General features: G+C 42.5%; 1 protein-coding gene across 1 annotated transcript in view; it reads right to left on the minus strand.

Moving 5' to 3' along the window:
• Positions 1-17,869, minus strand: part of ccdc88b (coiled-coil and HOOK domain protein 88B) — a 43,110-nt gene that overhangs the window by 7,331 nt on the left and 17,910 nt on the right. Inside the window, exons 12-24 of the mRNA XM_085789642.1 lie at positions 17,514-17,715; positions 17,161-17,276; positions 16,678-16,746; positions 14,956-15,645; positions 14,236-14,415; positions 12,116-12,456; positions 11,735-11,894; positions 10,494-10,886; positions 8,214-8,375; positions 6,633-6,910; positions 6,274-6,417; positions 4,285-4,471; positions 1,475-1,620 (exon numbers count right to left, since the gene is read on the minus strand). Coding sequence (XP_085645768.1) covers positions 1,475-1,620; positions 4,285-4,471; positions 6,274-6,417; positions 6,633-6,910; positions 8,214-8,375; positions 10,494-10,886; positions 11,735-11,894; positions 12,116-12,456; positions 14,236-14,415; positions 14,956-15,645; positions 16,678-16,746; positions 17,161-17,276; positions 17,514-17,715 — 3,068 coding nt within the window. The remainder of the gene's footprint in view (positions 1-1,474; positions 1,621-4,284; positions 4,472-6,273; positions 6,418-6,632; positions 6,911-8,213; positions 8,376-10,493; positions 10,887-11,734; positions 11,895-12,115; positions 12,457-14,235; positions 14,416-14,955; positions 15,646-16,677; positions 16,747-17,160; positions 17,277-17,513; positions 17,716-17,869) is intronic.

Raw genomic sequence — 17,869 nt, forward strand, 5'->3', positions numbered from 1 at the left:
ATGGGTCGGACTCAAACTCAAGCTGCTGTTAGAGCTAAGCCAAAACTGACCACATTTAAAGCTTTTCAAACAAAGCCCTGCTGTGGCTTTTTAATGTTCTTGTCTGTATTCCTACTCTGAATAATAATAATGTCTGAAATGGCCCTGAACAAATAATATGTTCAAACAATATTTAATTTTTGGGAGTGGATAGGTCAGATTTGATATGGACGCAAGTCAAACTATCCATATACAAACTTGGCAGGGTCTCATTGACACGCTGAAGGTCGCCTCTGCTTCTCCACAGTGATGCAACAGCATTTTAAGTAAGTCCTGTGTTCACCAGTTGTGCTTGATATTAACAACACCTCGCTTATTGTGTCGCTCCAGCCAACTGAATTTCAGCAGTGTCTGTCACCACTACGTACTTACCCACGACCTGTGGGACCCTGACTTTTATCTGGTGATGAATTTTTAACAATATCTGGCTCGAAAACAAATTGTTTCGGTCACGCAATGAGCTATACTGTACACACAACACAATCTTATCAGCTTTTTAAGCTGATAGTGTGACCCTAGAAATCAGCTGCTCATTTACACAACTAATAACTACAAGACTAGTCATCATTTGCGTTACCTAGCATGTATGTTGTTCAAGAACCTAACCTTGAGAGATTTCAGTGTTCATTGTAAACGATGTTCTTCATCTTCAAAGTCAAGTTTCATTCACGCCTCAGTTTTCTATACTCCGATATCCCAGCTTGCATTTGTTAACGTGTAGTGGAAATGTCATCAGCAACCTACCTTCGAGCATTCATTGAAAATGTTTTTTGTGTGACTGTCAATGTGCTGCCATTGAATAAAATTAATTCACATGAATTTTTCTGGAAAGGAACAAAGGGTGACTGTTTAACATGCATTTATAATAGAGACCCACCAGTGTTACAGGTGTAAGCCGCAATAGACCTTGCACGGCTGGGTGCTGAACTGAAATGTGCCGTGAAACACTCAGAAATGTGAAATGTTAACAGTGACATTTTAATCTGTAATTTAAGACGGTGGGGGAGGGGGGCAAACCTGAGCACAAAAATGATCTTTTCAAGAACGAAAGCTTAAAATTAAGCCTCAAAAAGGTATAATTTGTGAGAAATTTGGCTCATTAGACTTGAAGGGTGAAGCCAGCTCTGCATGCTCACTATTAGTTCTGGATTAATCCACCAGCAGACTATTTGTCATTTAAAAGGACGACTGCTGAGTGCTGTTTCACTGTGAAATTGTTTTTTCGCAGTCGAAAACCTTTATGTAAGTGTTATTTCATGTCCAGGATACGAGTTCAGACTATGTTATTTTCTACAAATTGGAAAATGTTAGCCAACTGCATTTTTTCTAAGGTACACACGAGGTATGTTCCTGTATGTTGCTTTAGTCTGAACAATACTGTGACGTCGCTTCTCAGTAAAACAGCTGGCGGTCTGTGTATGTGTCGTGTACTCACTGGTACTCCCTCTGCTCTGAATAGTGCTGGTCGCGGTGCTCCAGACTCTGCTCCAGTAAGGCCCGGTTCTCCTTCAGCAGACCCTGGTTCTGGTCAACCAGCTGTCGGTTCTCCTCCTCCATGTTCCCCTTCAGCTGCGTCAACAGCTGCACACACAAGACCACAAGGTAAAATCAATATCGTGGTAAGACCATGACATACGCTACTCACAAAATGTTAAGGATGTTCGACTTTCAGGTGAAATTTATGGAAAATGTAAAAAGTTCATGCCACAGTGATATTATATCATGAAAGTGGAGCATTTAATTAGAAGTATTGAGTGGTTATTTCTTCATCTCCAATCATCTATTAACAATGGTCAACTTGTCATGTGGCCAATGTCCACTTCTCTGCCTTTCTGTGACTCTTCCACTTCAACCAGAGCGATATAATGTATCAATCGCTCTGTGTTCAACCTGCTGATGACACTTTAACCTCAGTGGACACTTCCCTCTGACAACATCCTGTCTGAAACCTCCACATGTCCAGGTACTGTTGACGGATTGGTAGATGTCATCCTGGTCTCATGATGTCAACATGATGAAGAGGACTGTTTCAGTACAAACTGTCATCATTTAGTGCTCTTATTGCACATGGGATTTTTGCAGTTAATCACCTTGTTAGAGAACAGCAACTTATGTTATAAGAACTGAAACATTGAACAGTTGGACATGTGGTAAAATTGAGTTCACCTGTATTTTAGGTTCACTCTGAAATTTCATTCAAAAACAGAATATCCCTAACTGTTTGTGAGTAGTGTATATAAACATGCCCTTGAATGTATCGCAAGACAGTGTTTATATGGTAGGAAAAGAACTGTAAGCTTTGAGAAATGTCTCAAAATCAAGACTTTAATAATGTGTTAAGGTGTCAAATGTAACTGAAAGGGGAACAGAGACCCAGTGGCAGCTGACATGTGGATCGCCGAGGTATTCATCATAAAATCAGTGAATTTATTTCACAAAACCAGGCAAGACTGAGAGGTCAGAGCTCATCGAAACTAACTGACTGCACATTCACCAAGCGTATGGAGCTTATATGAAGCAAAACTAGGGAGTGAAAAACCCTAAAGATGCTTCGACTTTGAGTCTTTTTCTACACCTGAATAGATGTCCGCTCGGTAACACACTCTGAGAATGCGTTCAACAACCTTTTCTGTAATCTGCCAACACTCATCATGCAAGATTATAAAAATCTCTCAAGAGGTTAATGTCTGTCTTCAATGAACAAGCGTCCTCATTTTGTTATTTGTGAAGCTTTTTCTAATTGACTGTAGCATTGTATGGTGCAAAATATGTGAATCCCAATACTTACTAAGTAGTTTTATCTTGGGCTGGGCAACACCGCAGATTTTAATCTGATACCAAGTAACAGCAGAACCAGCGTCACAGCTATATGTCCATACTGACACTGATACTTGTTGAAAGCAACTAAATTACTGTCATATTAACAAAAACAATGATGTCATAATCATCAACATCATCAGTGTTGACACTCTGGGTATTGATCTGGCCAAACCTTTTTTTTATTTTTATTACCACTGTTTAGGATTTAAGGACATTTTAACTTTAGTAGTAGAAGAAGTGATCCGAGATGAAATAACCTGGATATAATGTAATTTGTGGGGAAAATGGTTGGTTAGTCTCAACAGCAGAAGCCAGTACTGGGTTTTTCATCATTAATCCATTTAAAGGTCATTTTGGGGAAAACACTTATTTGCTTCCTTGCCAGGAGTTACAGTAGATGAGATGAATAGTGATCTGTCTGTTACGAGGAGGTATAAAAATACAGCCTGCAGCTTGTTAGCGATCCACCTCCCAGCACCTCTAAAACTCAACCAACATGATTTGTTATATGTATAAAACCTTACAGGCACTGGGTAGTGTGTCAAACTGTGTGTATTTCTGCTGCTCAAAGCCAAATCTTTACAGATGCAGCCAGGTGGGTTTTCTCACCTCTGGCTCGTCGTCTTGTCAAACAGCGTGGACTCAGAAACGTCTGTTCCTTTAAATGTTGGTGCTTTCTTAAAAGTTGTGCCCATGATACGACCAATCGACGAGGATAAATCAACAGTCTGGTCTGATGTGTCTTGAATTTAATGTCTCTGCCTTTTCTTGTCCAAACTTAATTTGTAGACATACTGCATGTCAGCAGATGAAACGTCCTTTAGTTTACATGAACAGATGATTCAGCAGTGGTTTCACGAGCAGCTGGACCAAGCAGCAGAACCAAACATCTGCTGGTCGACTCCTTAAACCTTTTACAAGGAAGTCAGTCTCCACCTGTTTCATCCCTCAAACAGGCTGAAGAATCTCCTGCGTGAAACATGTTTCCAATATTCAGCACTGGTTTGATTGCATTATGCAGCTGACTGAAGCTCTACTGAAGACAAAAGACGTCTCTGCTCATTGTTCATTTCCTATTTGGACCAATACATCATTGTTTTTGATACGTCAAGCTTAAATGGGATTTCACAGTCACTGTTCCCCACTAATGATACGATAGTTGTTTGTCCCTGACCACAACAATGTTAAGTACTCAATAAAACCTGCAATGAAATCCTAATAAATTTTGGTTAATTTCCCAATAACACTTTAAATAGATTTATTTTTATATTTCAAGAGGGTAATGTATGTGAGCAATTCCTCCGTGAGGCACTAAATCCCTTTTTTGCATGTAAATAGTCGACTCACAGCTTGAATACAAAACTGTGTTTGCAAGCGTGCGTGTACGGTGTGTGTGTTTGCGTGTACAGTGTGCGTGGTTAATACCTGGTACTGGCTGGTGAGGCGGGCGTTGCTGAGATCCAGGCTCTGGTTGGTTTCCCTCAGGGCGCTGAGCTCCCCCTCCAGTCGAGTCCTCTCCAGCTGGGAGGCGCTCAGTTCCCCCCGCAGCACCGAGCCCTGAGCCAGCAGCTCCGCCTGCGACGCCAACCACTCCTTCTGGTGGGCCTGCAGCCTGCAACACCGACACACAGGCTTTACTCATCACTGTCAGTCAGTGTTACCTGTAACTCTCTCACCAGAACTCATTAATATATTATTGCACAACATGATGAGTCTTCTCAAAGCTCAACGATTAACCAATAGATAAATCATCTCAGACAACATGGAGGCACTCAGTGGCTCCAGACTATTGCTTACAAACAGCAGCATCATAGAGGTAAGCAATCATGTTTCACTTTATTTTGTAATGAGAACATTAATGAGATGTGATGAAAGTCATAACGATCACTGAGGGGAAAATTTCTCAATTTCAGTAATAAACAGTGGAAATTTTATTTCCCCAATGTGAGTTCAAAGTGTTCTGGAGTAAAACTTTTTAATGTGAGTTCAAATTGAACCAGTGTGCACAATAGTGCAGCCACTGTGAGAACATATCTTTTAAAGCCGCAACTAAAGATTATATTAATTATCCTTTAATCCACCAATTCTTTTTTAGATTAAAGGATATCTGACCAACAGCACAGAGACCAAAAATAATAAGGTTTCAAGACAAAAAAAAGACCAGAAACTATCCACATCCAGGAGGCTGAAACTAGTGATTTTTTTAGTAAGTTGTAGGCGTCAATTTTTCAGCTGCTCGAGGGCAGTGGAAACGAGGTGCACTGATGAAGAGCAACCACATAATTCACTTGGAGCTTCTACATACCTGATGAACTGATTGATAGTTAACTGATTGAATAATAACTCTCTTTTAGCTCTGTTTTTGGTCTCTACCAACTTTGAGGGAAGCATCTGGCTCTTTAGTTCTTTAACGCTGCTCTATGTTCACGAGCCTGTTACAGACTGTGTTAGCTGAGCAGGTCGTGTGGTGGGTTTTTTAAGCTTTTTGTCTAAAAGCCAATACCTGCTCTGATTGAAAATTAAAATGTAAAAACAGTGAGAGTGAATCAAAACAGTAACATTTTAGGCTGGAAAATCAAAAAGATTCTGAAGATGCTAAAAAGCCCCTAAAAAGCAGAGTTGAACAGAACATTCAACACCTCAAAAACTCCTTTCATACAAGTAGTCGTGTGATCTTGCTTTAACAAAAAGGTATTTATTAAAGCCAATTTACTGAAGGTTAAAAGTTAGTCACTTGTCAAAATCATCTATGGACTAATCAATTTATGTCTAATCAACTCTAGTTTCCTTAATTCATTCAAACTACCATATTAAACAGGTATTATAGACATTGATATTTAGATGTTTTATCTGAAAACTGGAAAATGAAACCTTCCTGATCCCTGTGCCCTAACCAGTCACTCAGTAATCAGTTGCATCAATATGATAGTGAAAACTGAGCTGATTAACTAATTATTCTACACAAGCATCTTATGATTACCATCATTACCACCACCATCATCATCATCATCATCATCATCATCATCTTCATCACATACTGATTGAATGTAATCAGAAGCACCTAAGGCTTTACTGAGCCACGTCTGAGACTTAACCAGGCTGACATGAGTTGACCTGTATGCAGAAGCCTGTAATGTTCGGTGTTAAGAGTAAAACATGGGGGGGAAATGTACCTTATGGCTCCTTTTTATCTATTTTTAATGTCAGTGCACTGGGGCTTTTCCTGCTTCCTGAATTGTGTACATTTCTATCATACATTTGCATTCACTCCGATGTCAGTGTGGCTCTGCATATGCACAGTATGTAATGTTGCTCTTTCCGGTATTCAAATGATCCTGGGTGCAGTGAAACCATAAAGAAAGAAGGATCTGCTCTCATGAATATGATGCTGAGGGAGCTGACTGGATTGGTTACCTCTCGTTGTCCTCTTTCAGCCTCTCCAGCTCTCGCTCTCTCTCCAGCCTCCTCTGGGCTTCTGTTTCCATCTCCTCTCGCTCCAACTTCATCTCCTGCTCTCTCTCCTCCAGCTGGGTTTTTCCGTCCAGGAGCTCCTTGTACCTTGAGATTGCAAACACAACATTCAGCCCCAACCAAATAAAAAAAAAGTGCTTCCAATGTTTGACAGGAAGAGGCATTGTGTATCTTTTATGGATGTGGGTTTTTGTGTTGTATGTAGTAAGTCCTCACAATGAGACACAAATCCTCTCCATAGTGAGAATTTGATGCCTCTCACATTATAAAAGAGTCTAATTTGAGTCAGTGTGTGTTTGTACCTGGCCTCCAGCTCCCTGTGCTGGGCCTCCAGGCTGCGGTTGTTGCTCCGCAGCTGCGAGTGTTTGTCCAGCAGCTCCTCCAGCTCCACCTCCTGTCGCTGCTGCAGCGCCGTCATCCGCTCGTGATCCCGCCTCAGAGCCTCCATCCTGGCCACCGACTCCTCCCGCTCCCGCGCCCACACTTTAGCCTCGGCCTCCAGAGCCGCGCACCGGGCCTCGCTCTCGCTGCAGCGGGCCAGCACAGCTGAATGCTGGGAGCTCAGTGACGCTTGGTCCACCTGTGAGGGGGTTTTTGTGAGTCAGTCATTTTTAACTACATTTTAAATTTGATTTGAGGTGTTAAATTACATTTATGAACCTTTTAATGCATACTGCTCCACCAATGGGACGCTAGGACCTTGTAGAACATCCATGTACATAAATTGCACCATGGACATGAATATGTAACGCAGGAGAACATATTCATCAACGGCCGCTCTCTACCAGCACACTGTTGAAAAATTCATCCAGCTACAACACTGTGCAGTGTAGTCTTGAAACCATCAAGGAATACTTTGACATTTTGCAAGTTTCCACTTCCCTTCTTTCTCTGTTGAGTGACGACACTTTCGTGTCCGTAAACATGAAGCCAAAGCAGTTGCCAGGCAACAGAGACACCAGAGAGTCATGGGCACATGGTCAGAGTCCTGCATTTGCATTTACTTTTTGTATAAATAAAATAAGTTAAGTAGTGTGTTACTGGTACTAGACAATTGCTTTTACTTCCTTTGGTAGGAGACAGATGAGCTGTTTCCCCTTGGATCCAGTCTTTATGTTAAACTAAGTTTACATGCTGCTGGCTTCCAATGCATTTTACCATGCAGACAGGAGAGTGGTACTTATCTTGTCATCTTTCTTTAAAAATATGGCATTAAGAGTCACTCACCCCGTTTACACCTGGCATTAGCGTTTTCTGTTGCTGGCCCCAAACTTTGGAACTCCCTCCCCCCTCACGTGAAACAAGCCCCTAGTCTAGCTGTTTTTAAAACACGTCTTAAAACGCACTTCTACTCCCTGGCTTTTAACACAGTTTGAAATCCTAATATTTTAGCAACTATGGTCTTATTATTTATTGGTTTTGCTGTTTTTTATCTGTTGTGCTTTCTTACTGAATGTTGATTTGTTCACTGTTTTTTGTGTAAAGCACTTTGGTCAACTTGGTTGTTTTTAAATGTGCTCTATAAATAAATTGGATTGGATTGGATGTGTCTCGTATCCAGATTGTGATGTATCTGGATACAATTTGACCGGATAGCATTTACACCTCCAGTGTAGGTGCATAAATGTTCCAGCATTTACCACATCTCCACTGTCCAAACTGAGATCTGATCACATATTTTTACGTTAACACTTGTGCTCAATGTGGTCACAATGCGTCCCTGACCACCTCGGGAGTTGGTTTGGCCAGTCGGATCACAATCTTAATGCCAGGTGTAAACAGGGTGACTGTTTTAACTTATGACGACCAAGTTTAAAAAATAATGTGCATTGATTTTCTATTAATTTCAGATAAAACTGTGCTCTGTCTGTGTGTTGGGTCACCTGTAGCTGTGTGTTGAGTGTCTGCAGTCTGGTGCAGGAGTCCTGCAGGCTGAGGGAGTTCCTGCGCAGCGCCTCCAGCTGTTCCTTAATGTGCGCACACTCTTCCTGGGACTGGGACAACCGCGACTGCAGAGCCTCCTGTCCTGCGATGGCCACTGCTCTCTGAGGGAGGAAGAGAGGAAGAGAGGGGGCGTCCACATCAGTATACAGGAGCAGCTGCATCAGAGGCTGTGCTACCTCCCTGCAGCCGACCCTTCACAGTGCTCCCAGGCAGGTGGCAGCTTTATGTGACATTTGTGTAAATGTATAAATACAGAGATTAAATCCATCCTAGTCTGAACTGAGTCAGCTGTAACGTCTGCACAATTTTACTGTGGCTCAACTGTGACAGTGTAACCTGCTGTGATAAATACAGGAACGTGTTGATTAGGTAGATTAGATTCAACATAAACTGCTTAAATGTAATATCTATATATATTGTTGTTTTTTTCTGCTATTTAAATGAACTTGCAGCACAACACAAGTCAGCTCTGCTCCTGCTCCACAGGAAGAATTTATATGAGCATTTTTGCAAGTACTGGCAAAGCAGCAATACGTTTCATGAGGGGATCGTTTAAAGAGTCTGCAGCTCATTTCTAATGTTGAATGGTTCTTGTTTTTTTCCAACACCACCTGACTGAATTGCTGCCACACATGGGATTTTTACATCTCTGATTTTTCTCCCAACCCAACACCATTCTCCCAGCCAAAGTCAGTAGCTACTGTATGTAAACTCAGTATACTGTGATATAACTAATGCTTTAATATTTCCATTTCATGCTGAGTTATACGTATAATCCACTACATTGCAGGGGGAAATATTGCTCTTTCTCAAGTCTAACACATCCCTTGGAAGGTATAGATGTGATTTATCACTGTAAAATTGTACGTTAAAGCTGGTGTACGCTACTTTCACTGTAAATGGGCAGAAATTCCAAAATCCGCCTTCTACCTTTTGTAATTCAAGAGGATTGAGAGCAAATTAGACGTCTGTACAACCTCTTAGTTCTCATTTCAGTCTTTAGAAAAATGTAGTCCTGTGTCTGTCTTTTCAGAGGGAGACAGAACATTTCTATTGACTCTTCTGCAAAGAATTTAGTGCACATCCCCTTCAGTATTGATGATGATGCATTTCAGGAATGGACACAACTATGACCATGAGATCAGGTGATGTTGTTAACAGTTCAGCCTTCAGTTGTGTTTCTAGTGTCTCATGCTTTTGTAAAGCATGTACACGCCCTTGAAAATAGAGATTCAGGAGGAAGGAATATTTTCAAATTTTTTCTTCCCCATCGATTTCTGCCTGGCCCAAAGCCTTTTACATGAGTTTTATAAAATACAACACTGAAATTGAGGATGAAAGCAGTGATCAACATTTATTTTGCTTGGAAAGTAAGTAATTTAATGTTTATGTCATGTTTAAGATCAGTTCCACCAAACTACTGTATGACTTTCCATCTAATGTTATCAGAGAGGTTTTATTTTAAAAGAGTTGACATCAGCCCTAAATTGTCCTTGGTATATCACTGTTGTGTGAATGCGTCTGTGATTGATGATGCTTGATGGACAGAAAGATCAATATACGTGCTGTATGAATGGGTGAATGTGACTAGCAGTGTAAAGTGTAAAGTGGTTGTTGAGACTAGACAATGTGCAGCAGAAATGTGGCTAAAGTGGATTTACCATTTACTAATATTTTTACTTGAGTAAAGAATATGAGTACTTCAGTGTTAGCCAGTGCTCCTGAACTGAACCCTCAAGGTGACAGAGCCGAGCGTCCTCCAGTGTTAATGCAGAACTATCTATACCTACTGAACAATGCACTGAATGAAATTCCTGACCTTGGCAATGCCAGAGCCGCTTCTTACAGTTTGATGTTAGAGTTTATGCGCGTGTGTGTGTGTGTGTGTGTGTTTGAGAGTTAAAGAAAGAGTGAGAGCTGAGGCAAGAGAGCAGCAGAGGAGATAAGGAAGATTAACAGTAGCCGAGGTGACATTATAAAAACTGATGAACAGAGATAAAGCAGTAGTTCTGGAAATAAAAGTGGCACTCTTGGGGGGGAACTGGCCATCTACTGTGAGCTGATAGTCGTCAAACATCCCTAGAGCAAGAATTTCAACATAATATAGATCATCTCACTCGCACAGAAGTTGCACTGAAGCACACAGACGTCCTGTAAATGAGATTCAAAGTTCCACGCATCGTATTCATTCTTCACCGTATTCAAACACAGAGACGTACCTCTTTTTCTAGCTCTCTCAGCCTCTCACTCAGCTGCCTGTCTGTCCCTCCTGTGGAATAATCATGACTAATGGAAAGGTCGTGACCTTTGCCGGCTTCGGGGGATTGATCCAGAGGTGACGTCTCCTGGGTTTGTGTCTGACAAATGTGCATTTTGTTCGTCAAGTCAGAATTCGATTTAGCGTCCTCATCCAGACTTCGGCTTCGCTTTTCCAACTGAAGAAGAGATTCGCTTTTCTTTAGGCTCTGGGAGAGCGACTCTATTCTCTGCTGCGATTGGTTGAGAGAATCTGTGGCCGTCTTTTTTTCGGCTTTTACCTCCTGCAGCTCCTGGCTCAGACGTTCAACCTCAGCGGACAGTTTCTGAGCACTTGCCTGTTCACTGGAAAGGTCCTGATAAAAGAGACGTAAAGGGGTAAAAGTAAACATTGTGCACTAAAGACTAAACAAGAAATGATCTCAGACACTTCTGTTCTGTCCCAACTTTAAACAGCTGCTCCATTTTTACCATGTGCACTGCATTTTGCGACAGCAGTGTCCATAAAACACTGAAAAATCAATTTGAATCAGTCTAAAAACTACACTCTCTAAGGATGCTACGGTAGCCCTGCAGTATAAGAAAATACATTCAAAGACACAAACACACTGCAAAGTCAGAAAATACAACATCACATCACAGCACTTGCAAATAAACAAATGAGCTGCAAATTCAGTCCTACAACACAACCAAAGTGTATCCAGGGGACATGGAAAAGTGATGAACCTGTCTGGTATTTATTGTTCAAGGTGCAATTGTGCCTTCAGAAGTTAAAAGTATTGGATAACAGCATCACAGCAGGTTCATCAGTTTTCTTTTCTTCTTTTTTCCTTAATTGCAATAGAGAGAAAAATAGAGGATGACATGATGCAAATGGCCAAAGTTAAGGTTACACTTTCCCCACACTGACACTGCTGGAGACACTTCTGTGGGTGAATCAGCAGCGTGTTTATTTATTTACACGTCAAAATGATAAAGGCTCAGACTAGGATACAGACTTATGTCACTTTTCCAACATGAACAGATTGAATACGTTTCACAGAATGGACGATAATCACTACAACTTTACGTTATATGAATAAATATCCGTTTAAAAAGACAATTTCTGCTGTCTAGATAAGGTTAGAAGTGCAGCAGTGATTACTATCGGTGACTAAATTACCATGTCGCTCGCACACTCACACACACTCACACAGACACACACCTGGGACAGTGAGCTAATCTTGGCCTGAGCATCTGCGCACTGCTCCTGCAGCTGCTGTTTAACCTCCTCCATGCTGGTTATTCGAGTGCCGAGGTCTTTCTCCAGGTCTTGCAGTTGAGTGCAGAGCTCCTTGGACTCAGACAGCTGCTGACAGACACGCCTACACACACACACACACACACACACACACACACACACACACACACACACACACACACACACAGGTCAGACAGGAGGTTGAAGCAAGAGAGTTGACATTATAGAGATAAACGTGTGGTGCAGCCAAGTTGCTCCCTCTGATGCCTTGTAAAGTTAATTGCTCACCTCGGCTCATGATCAGCTCATGATGGAGGTTAAGTGTGTCGACAGGAGTGTGTGTACCTGTGCTCGGCGTCCAGCGCCCGGGCTCTCTGGTTGCTGTGCTCCAGGGCCAGGGTCGTGCTCTCCAGCTGCTGCCTCAGTCTCGCTGCCTCCCTCTCCCTCTGCCTCCCCTCCTTCCGCTGTCCGTCCAGCTCGCTCTGACACGCCTCCTTCTCCTGCTCCAGCCGCGCGGCCTCCAGTAACGCCTGGTCTCGCGCCCTGGCCAGAGACTCGGCCTCCAGCGTGGCCTCGCGAAGCTCCGCCCCCAGCTCCTCCTCTCGGCGGCGAGACGTCTCCACGCTGCGGCCCTGGCGCTCCACTTCTGCCCTGAGAGTCTGGATGGTGAGCTCCAACTGGTCGCCCTGGGAGAAGAGGAGAAACGGATGATGAATGGTATTTTGATTCCTACTGGTCACTACTACTACTCTTACAAGACAAATATTGTACATTTGACTCCACTACATTTCTTTAGTCAGTGGAATGAATTTTCTTTTAGACCGTACTCCACTTCACAGGAGAAAAAACAATCACAGTGGACTCCTACGCTGTCAGTCATGTTATGCTTGCTGCATTTTTATCTCTATTTGAACTTGGCAGTGTCTTAAAGATCGCTACGTTAAATAAAGATGAGGTAAAGGATTCTTCACCACAGCACCTCTGGCCTCATCTGGGCAAAGTCCACAATGGAAATTTGAGAAATAGAGGAAAATGTAAAAATGTACAAGACAAGTATTTTTAAAAGCACCTCAGTGTCCACATCAGTGTTTAGGACTAGAAGTAGCATTAGTAGACCAACACAACAACGAGTAAGCAAAGGAGAGACAGAGGATGTAGTTGAGTTTTAGATTTCCAGTTTGGATTTAATCTGCTGCTACAGCTGAGAGAAGTAGAGTGTAGCCCACTTCATGTTTCATTTAGACTCACTATTATAATTCCCATTAATTCAGACCATCTCTTTCTCAAGCTTTTGATCTGAATATGAAGTCTGCTCCAAACATAACTGGAAATATTTCTGTTAAATAAATATTTTTATTTGGTCCAAACCGTACTGAAGTACAACTGCTCCAAGCTTTTTCTAAATGATCAATTCACTGTGTTTGGTCATTGATGATATTACAGTTGCACTTCTTTTCCTTTTTCATGCTAACAGGTAATTGTATTGAACACAGTTTCTTCGGATAAATAATCATAGCAGAACACATTCATATTTAGCATGTTCATCTCCATAGAATGGGAAACTACACTGTGCAGTCAAAACAAGTCTGATATAGAAAAAAAAGTGGTTTTGCTTTCCTAATACTGGGCGTCTTTAAAAGATATGTGCAGTAGTGTTTGGGTGAGGTAATTAGATATACAGTTCAGGTACGACACCCACAATAAAGACTGGATTTTCAGAGGGCGGGTTGCACAATAGAATATTACAACATCAGAAGAAGGATTATCTACCACTCTGTCTGAATGGGAGGTATTCATGAACCCCTTTTTATGGTATCTTTTTAATGCTGACTTAGCACTGCACTTTTCCTTAGCTTGCAATTTCTCTGATGCCTCACAATTTTACTGCAAATAGCAAATTAAACACAATATTCACAAAGACTTCAACAACCTGCAGTGGGTTGTCTGCTCAAGGTGATTTTCTCATCCTCCAGCCCGCCATGTCTTGTTTTTTTATCTTGAGTTCTTTATCAATATGTGCACAGTTCAAAACAGACTCGCTCGCACAGTAGTGGGTGTGTAAAGACATGTTGTGTCACTCTCAGACCACTTTAATCATCCGATTCACTCCACGCTGTCAAGTCCACCTCCTGCTGAACTGCTCCTCCGTGCAGTATTATAATTAGTTTTCAGAGTTGCTGAGAGAATTTATTTGGCACGTAGAATGAATCCCTATCTAATGTAAAGTATCTAATGTGACCGAGTAATTATTTAAACTGATTACAGAATAATGAGATTGGGCTATTAAAAATGGAACGAAATAGTGTCACTGTGGGTTTGTTATTACATCAAAAAGCCTCCACTCCCTTTATACATTCATTTTTTATCCGGTCTGTCCTCACTTAAGTGACATCATGCGCTGTGGTCATGAAAACGTTTGGGTGTCACAGCTGTCATATTGCGGGTGCTTTCGTATGCTCGCCAACCTTGCGCTGGGCGCCTCGCAGGGCGTCCACCGTGCCGCGCAGCGCGTCCCTGTCTCTCTCCAGCGCAGCTCGCTCTCCCTCGAGGGTGGCGATGACCGTGGTCTGCATCCTGTGAAGCTCCGCTTGGCTCCGCAGCCGGCACAGCTCCTCCTCCATGGTCAGACCCTCAGTCTGAAGGACCTGAGAGAGAAAGACGGTGGGAAATTAATTTAACTGTGCAGCTCTCTGAATATATATGTATATGCATTCAGTTGCCAGTTTATTAGGGCCGAAACTATGCGATGTGTTGACTCATCTCTCTGGTCGTTTTCAAGACTGTTGCATGTTTTCATGACAACTTTTCCAATAATTGTTGAGGTATTGAGGCTAAAATGAAAATGATTTCAAAGGAACAGCCTATAAACTAATTAAAATAACTTACAAATAAGTAGTAAATATTGATTTCTTTTGATATACTGTTACTGTATAGTAAGGCTTGGCATTAAAATATATCAATGCAGCTGCTATCTGCATGATTTAATGAATCATTACCTTGATATACTTATGGCATAATTTCAGAGTATATTGAAAATGTGAATGTTATTTAATATCATTAAGCTCAATTGATACTGAAAATGTCACATCTTGGTGTCTCTAAGGAATGCTGGAAGTTTCTTGTAGTGTTAGATGCTTTATCCGCCCAGCCGTTCATCACCTGTTCACCCTTCCCTCCATCCATACCTCTATCTGTCTGCGGGCCTCTCCCAGACTCTCAGCAGCCTTCTTCAGACGCTGCAGCTCGGCCTCCAGAAGCACCAGCCTCTGCTCGGCCTCCCAGGTTTTCCTGCTCTGCTCTGCCAGTCTGGAGTGCAGGTCGTGGGCGGCGGCCGCCTGCCGGTCGGCCTCGTCCTCGGCCTCCCGGAGCCGCGTCGTCAGGAGCTCCACCTCGGAGGCCGGTAGGGAACATCCGGCCTGGTCTGCAGCCACAGGAGTCTCTGTGTTGTCTTGTGAGCTGGATGTCACTAGCGCAGTGTGTTCCTCCTTCAGCTCATTGTCTTTCTCCTGCCTCTGCCCGTCTTTCTGTCCTCCCTCTGCCTCTCCCCTCCTTTTGGACTCCCCGTTACACGGTTCATCTTTTGCACCTTGTACGAGGAGCACCTCCTCACCAACTCCTGCTTCTCTCTGGGTCCCGATGAGTTCTCCTCCTCTCTCCCTCCCCTCCATCGTCCTCACCCATCCTTCGCCCTCTCCTCGGGAGGATTTGGGTCCCTGCACTCGTTTCTCCCCCTTCTCCTTCTCCTTCTCCTCCTCCTCTTGGTCTGACTTCTTCACTCCTTCCTCCTTCATCTTGTCTTCCAGATGTTGTAGTTTGGTCACAAGTTGTTCTAGGTGCTGCTTCAGAGTACTATTTTCATTCTTCAGATTTTGAAACTGAAAAGAATAATGGGAGAGACATTTCAATGCCTTTCAGAGCCTTGAATCCTCTGCCTTTTTGGTTCATTTTGGCCTTGTATCTTTTCTTTTCAGCTCTGTGTATTGCACACGAATGAACTGAGATCTATTATGAGAGAAAGATTGGAACTACCCTTTGTTTGTTCCTAAAATACATCCACGTTCGACACAGGGACGTCAAAAAAGAAGCACGCAAAAGATGAAAAAAGGATAAATGCTGAGATTGATTTAAATGACGTTTCAGTTATAAAAATAGTACACAAAGGTAGTCCTCTTCAAAAACAACCACCTGAGGAGCTCTAGGCTTTAGGCTGCAGCTATCACAGATCATAGTACAATTTAATATGGACAATAATGGAAATGTGGAAAAAATATAATTTATGTGGCTTTTTCTGTGTTTTTCATTGATCTGTCCTTCCATTGATTCTTGACCCAGTTTGATGGATGGTTAAAAAGAAGCCTCTGCAGCTGGTTGTGTCTGTTTTAAATCACAAAACCACATGTTCTGTTGCAGCACCGAGACTTTCGGCTGTGAGTTATATCCAGACACCACATTCACTTTTTCTCATCAAGTGGTACTTCAAACAACATGCTCCGTTTCTACCTCATATTTTGTGCCATTTACACTGCTGCACCCATTTAATATAATGATCACTCCTGTTATATGTCATTATTCCAACATAATAGCATGAAATAACAGATTACAACTGTGAATTTCTGAACAAGTCATTTCAGAACTACATTTCTACTTGGTTATCACACAAAACTGACAGACATTTCCAAATTGTCTTTATGATTACTGAATATTTTGAGTCAAAGACCCTATGAATTTAAATTTCCTTACTTTTTACTCAATACTTACTCATAACTATTCTCAGGAAAAGCACTGGGCCTATAGGCTACTGTGATTGAATATTGTTTCTGACTAAAAAAAGCAAATACATCCCAAGAGGCATTGCACATTTGGTTACATCTGCTTTGGTCTTGGTCTACGACAACCTCTCTGCTCACCTCTCCGAGTGTCTTCTGGTGCTCCATCTCCAGGCAGGCCAGCTCATCCTTTGCATCTGGGGACTCAGCCTGCAGCCAGAGGAGATGGATGGTTAGCTCCTCCAACTGCTGCTTCCTGCTTCTCCTTATTCATTTGCATTTGTAACAGCTCAGGCAGACTCAGAGATGCCAGGTCTATTAGTGCTGCTATTAAGCACACAAAAGGCTTTTCCTCTTGATCAAGATACATAAGGGCATGAAACTTTATATGTGTTCTGCTTATTTAATATATTATGGAGTTTGATTTGAGCTTCTAAAGCTCTGTCATCTCCCCTCTGTCTCCTCCCTGTGTCCCTGCAATCACTCATCCTCCAATTCATTATTTATACACCAGAGTCTTTGCATTTATCACCTGCTTTGACCTTCATCCTGTAGCAAGGGAGAGATAAAGTGCTACAGAGTAATAAGATATGAGGGCATAAACTTTGACCCCTGAACCCTGACCTCCTGCTGGGCCTGCAGCTCCCCCAGTCGCCTCCTCAGCTCGGCGTTCTCCTGCTCGGCTCCCAGCAGCCTCAGCGTCGAAGCCTCGCCCACTTCCACACTCAGTGGCTTCTGATCTGGGGCAGAGGAAGAGAGAAATAAAGAGTAGAGTGTGAAAAGGATGAAAAACGAGGAGAGAGAGGCAGAGAGGCGGAAAAAGGAAAACGGAGCGAAAGAGAAATGGATACGTGAAGAGATTCACTCGGTTATTGTTGATTGATAACCTGTGGGCTGGTATTACCTCAACATATTTTCTCTTATCAGTTAATTAAAACGTCTTAAATGACAAGGCACAGAAAGGCAGGTGCTCTGACCAATCAGTTCGCTCAGCTCCTCTTCAGAGTCCAGTTCTGATTGGAGGAAACTTTGGTGAAATGCAGCCGCCGAACTTGGAAAGCTGCCACCACCGCGGCTGCGGCCGCCGCCGCTGCTGCTGCTGATGTGTCTCAGCTCCGCCTCAAGGCTCATATTTATCTCCAGCAGCTCATCAACCCGCTGCCTCTCAGTGTCCCGCTCCTACACACACACACACACACACACACACACACACACACACACAGGTATATATATATATATACAATTATTACAAGAAAAACTGATTTGAAGGGGCACACACACACACACATTAGAGGCAATTAATAACTAAAACTGTAAATAGTGTAATGTAATA

This window comes from Trachurus japonicus, chromosome 10 (assembly GCF_045865225.1).
Source record: "Trachurus japonicus isolate A0001 chromosome 10, Traja_1.0".
NCBI lineage: Eukaryota > Metazoa > Chordata > Actinopteri > Carangiformes > Carangidae > Trachurus > Trachurus japonicus.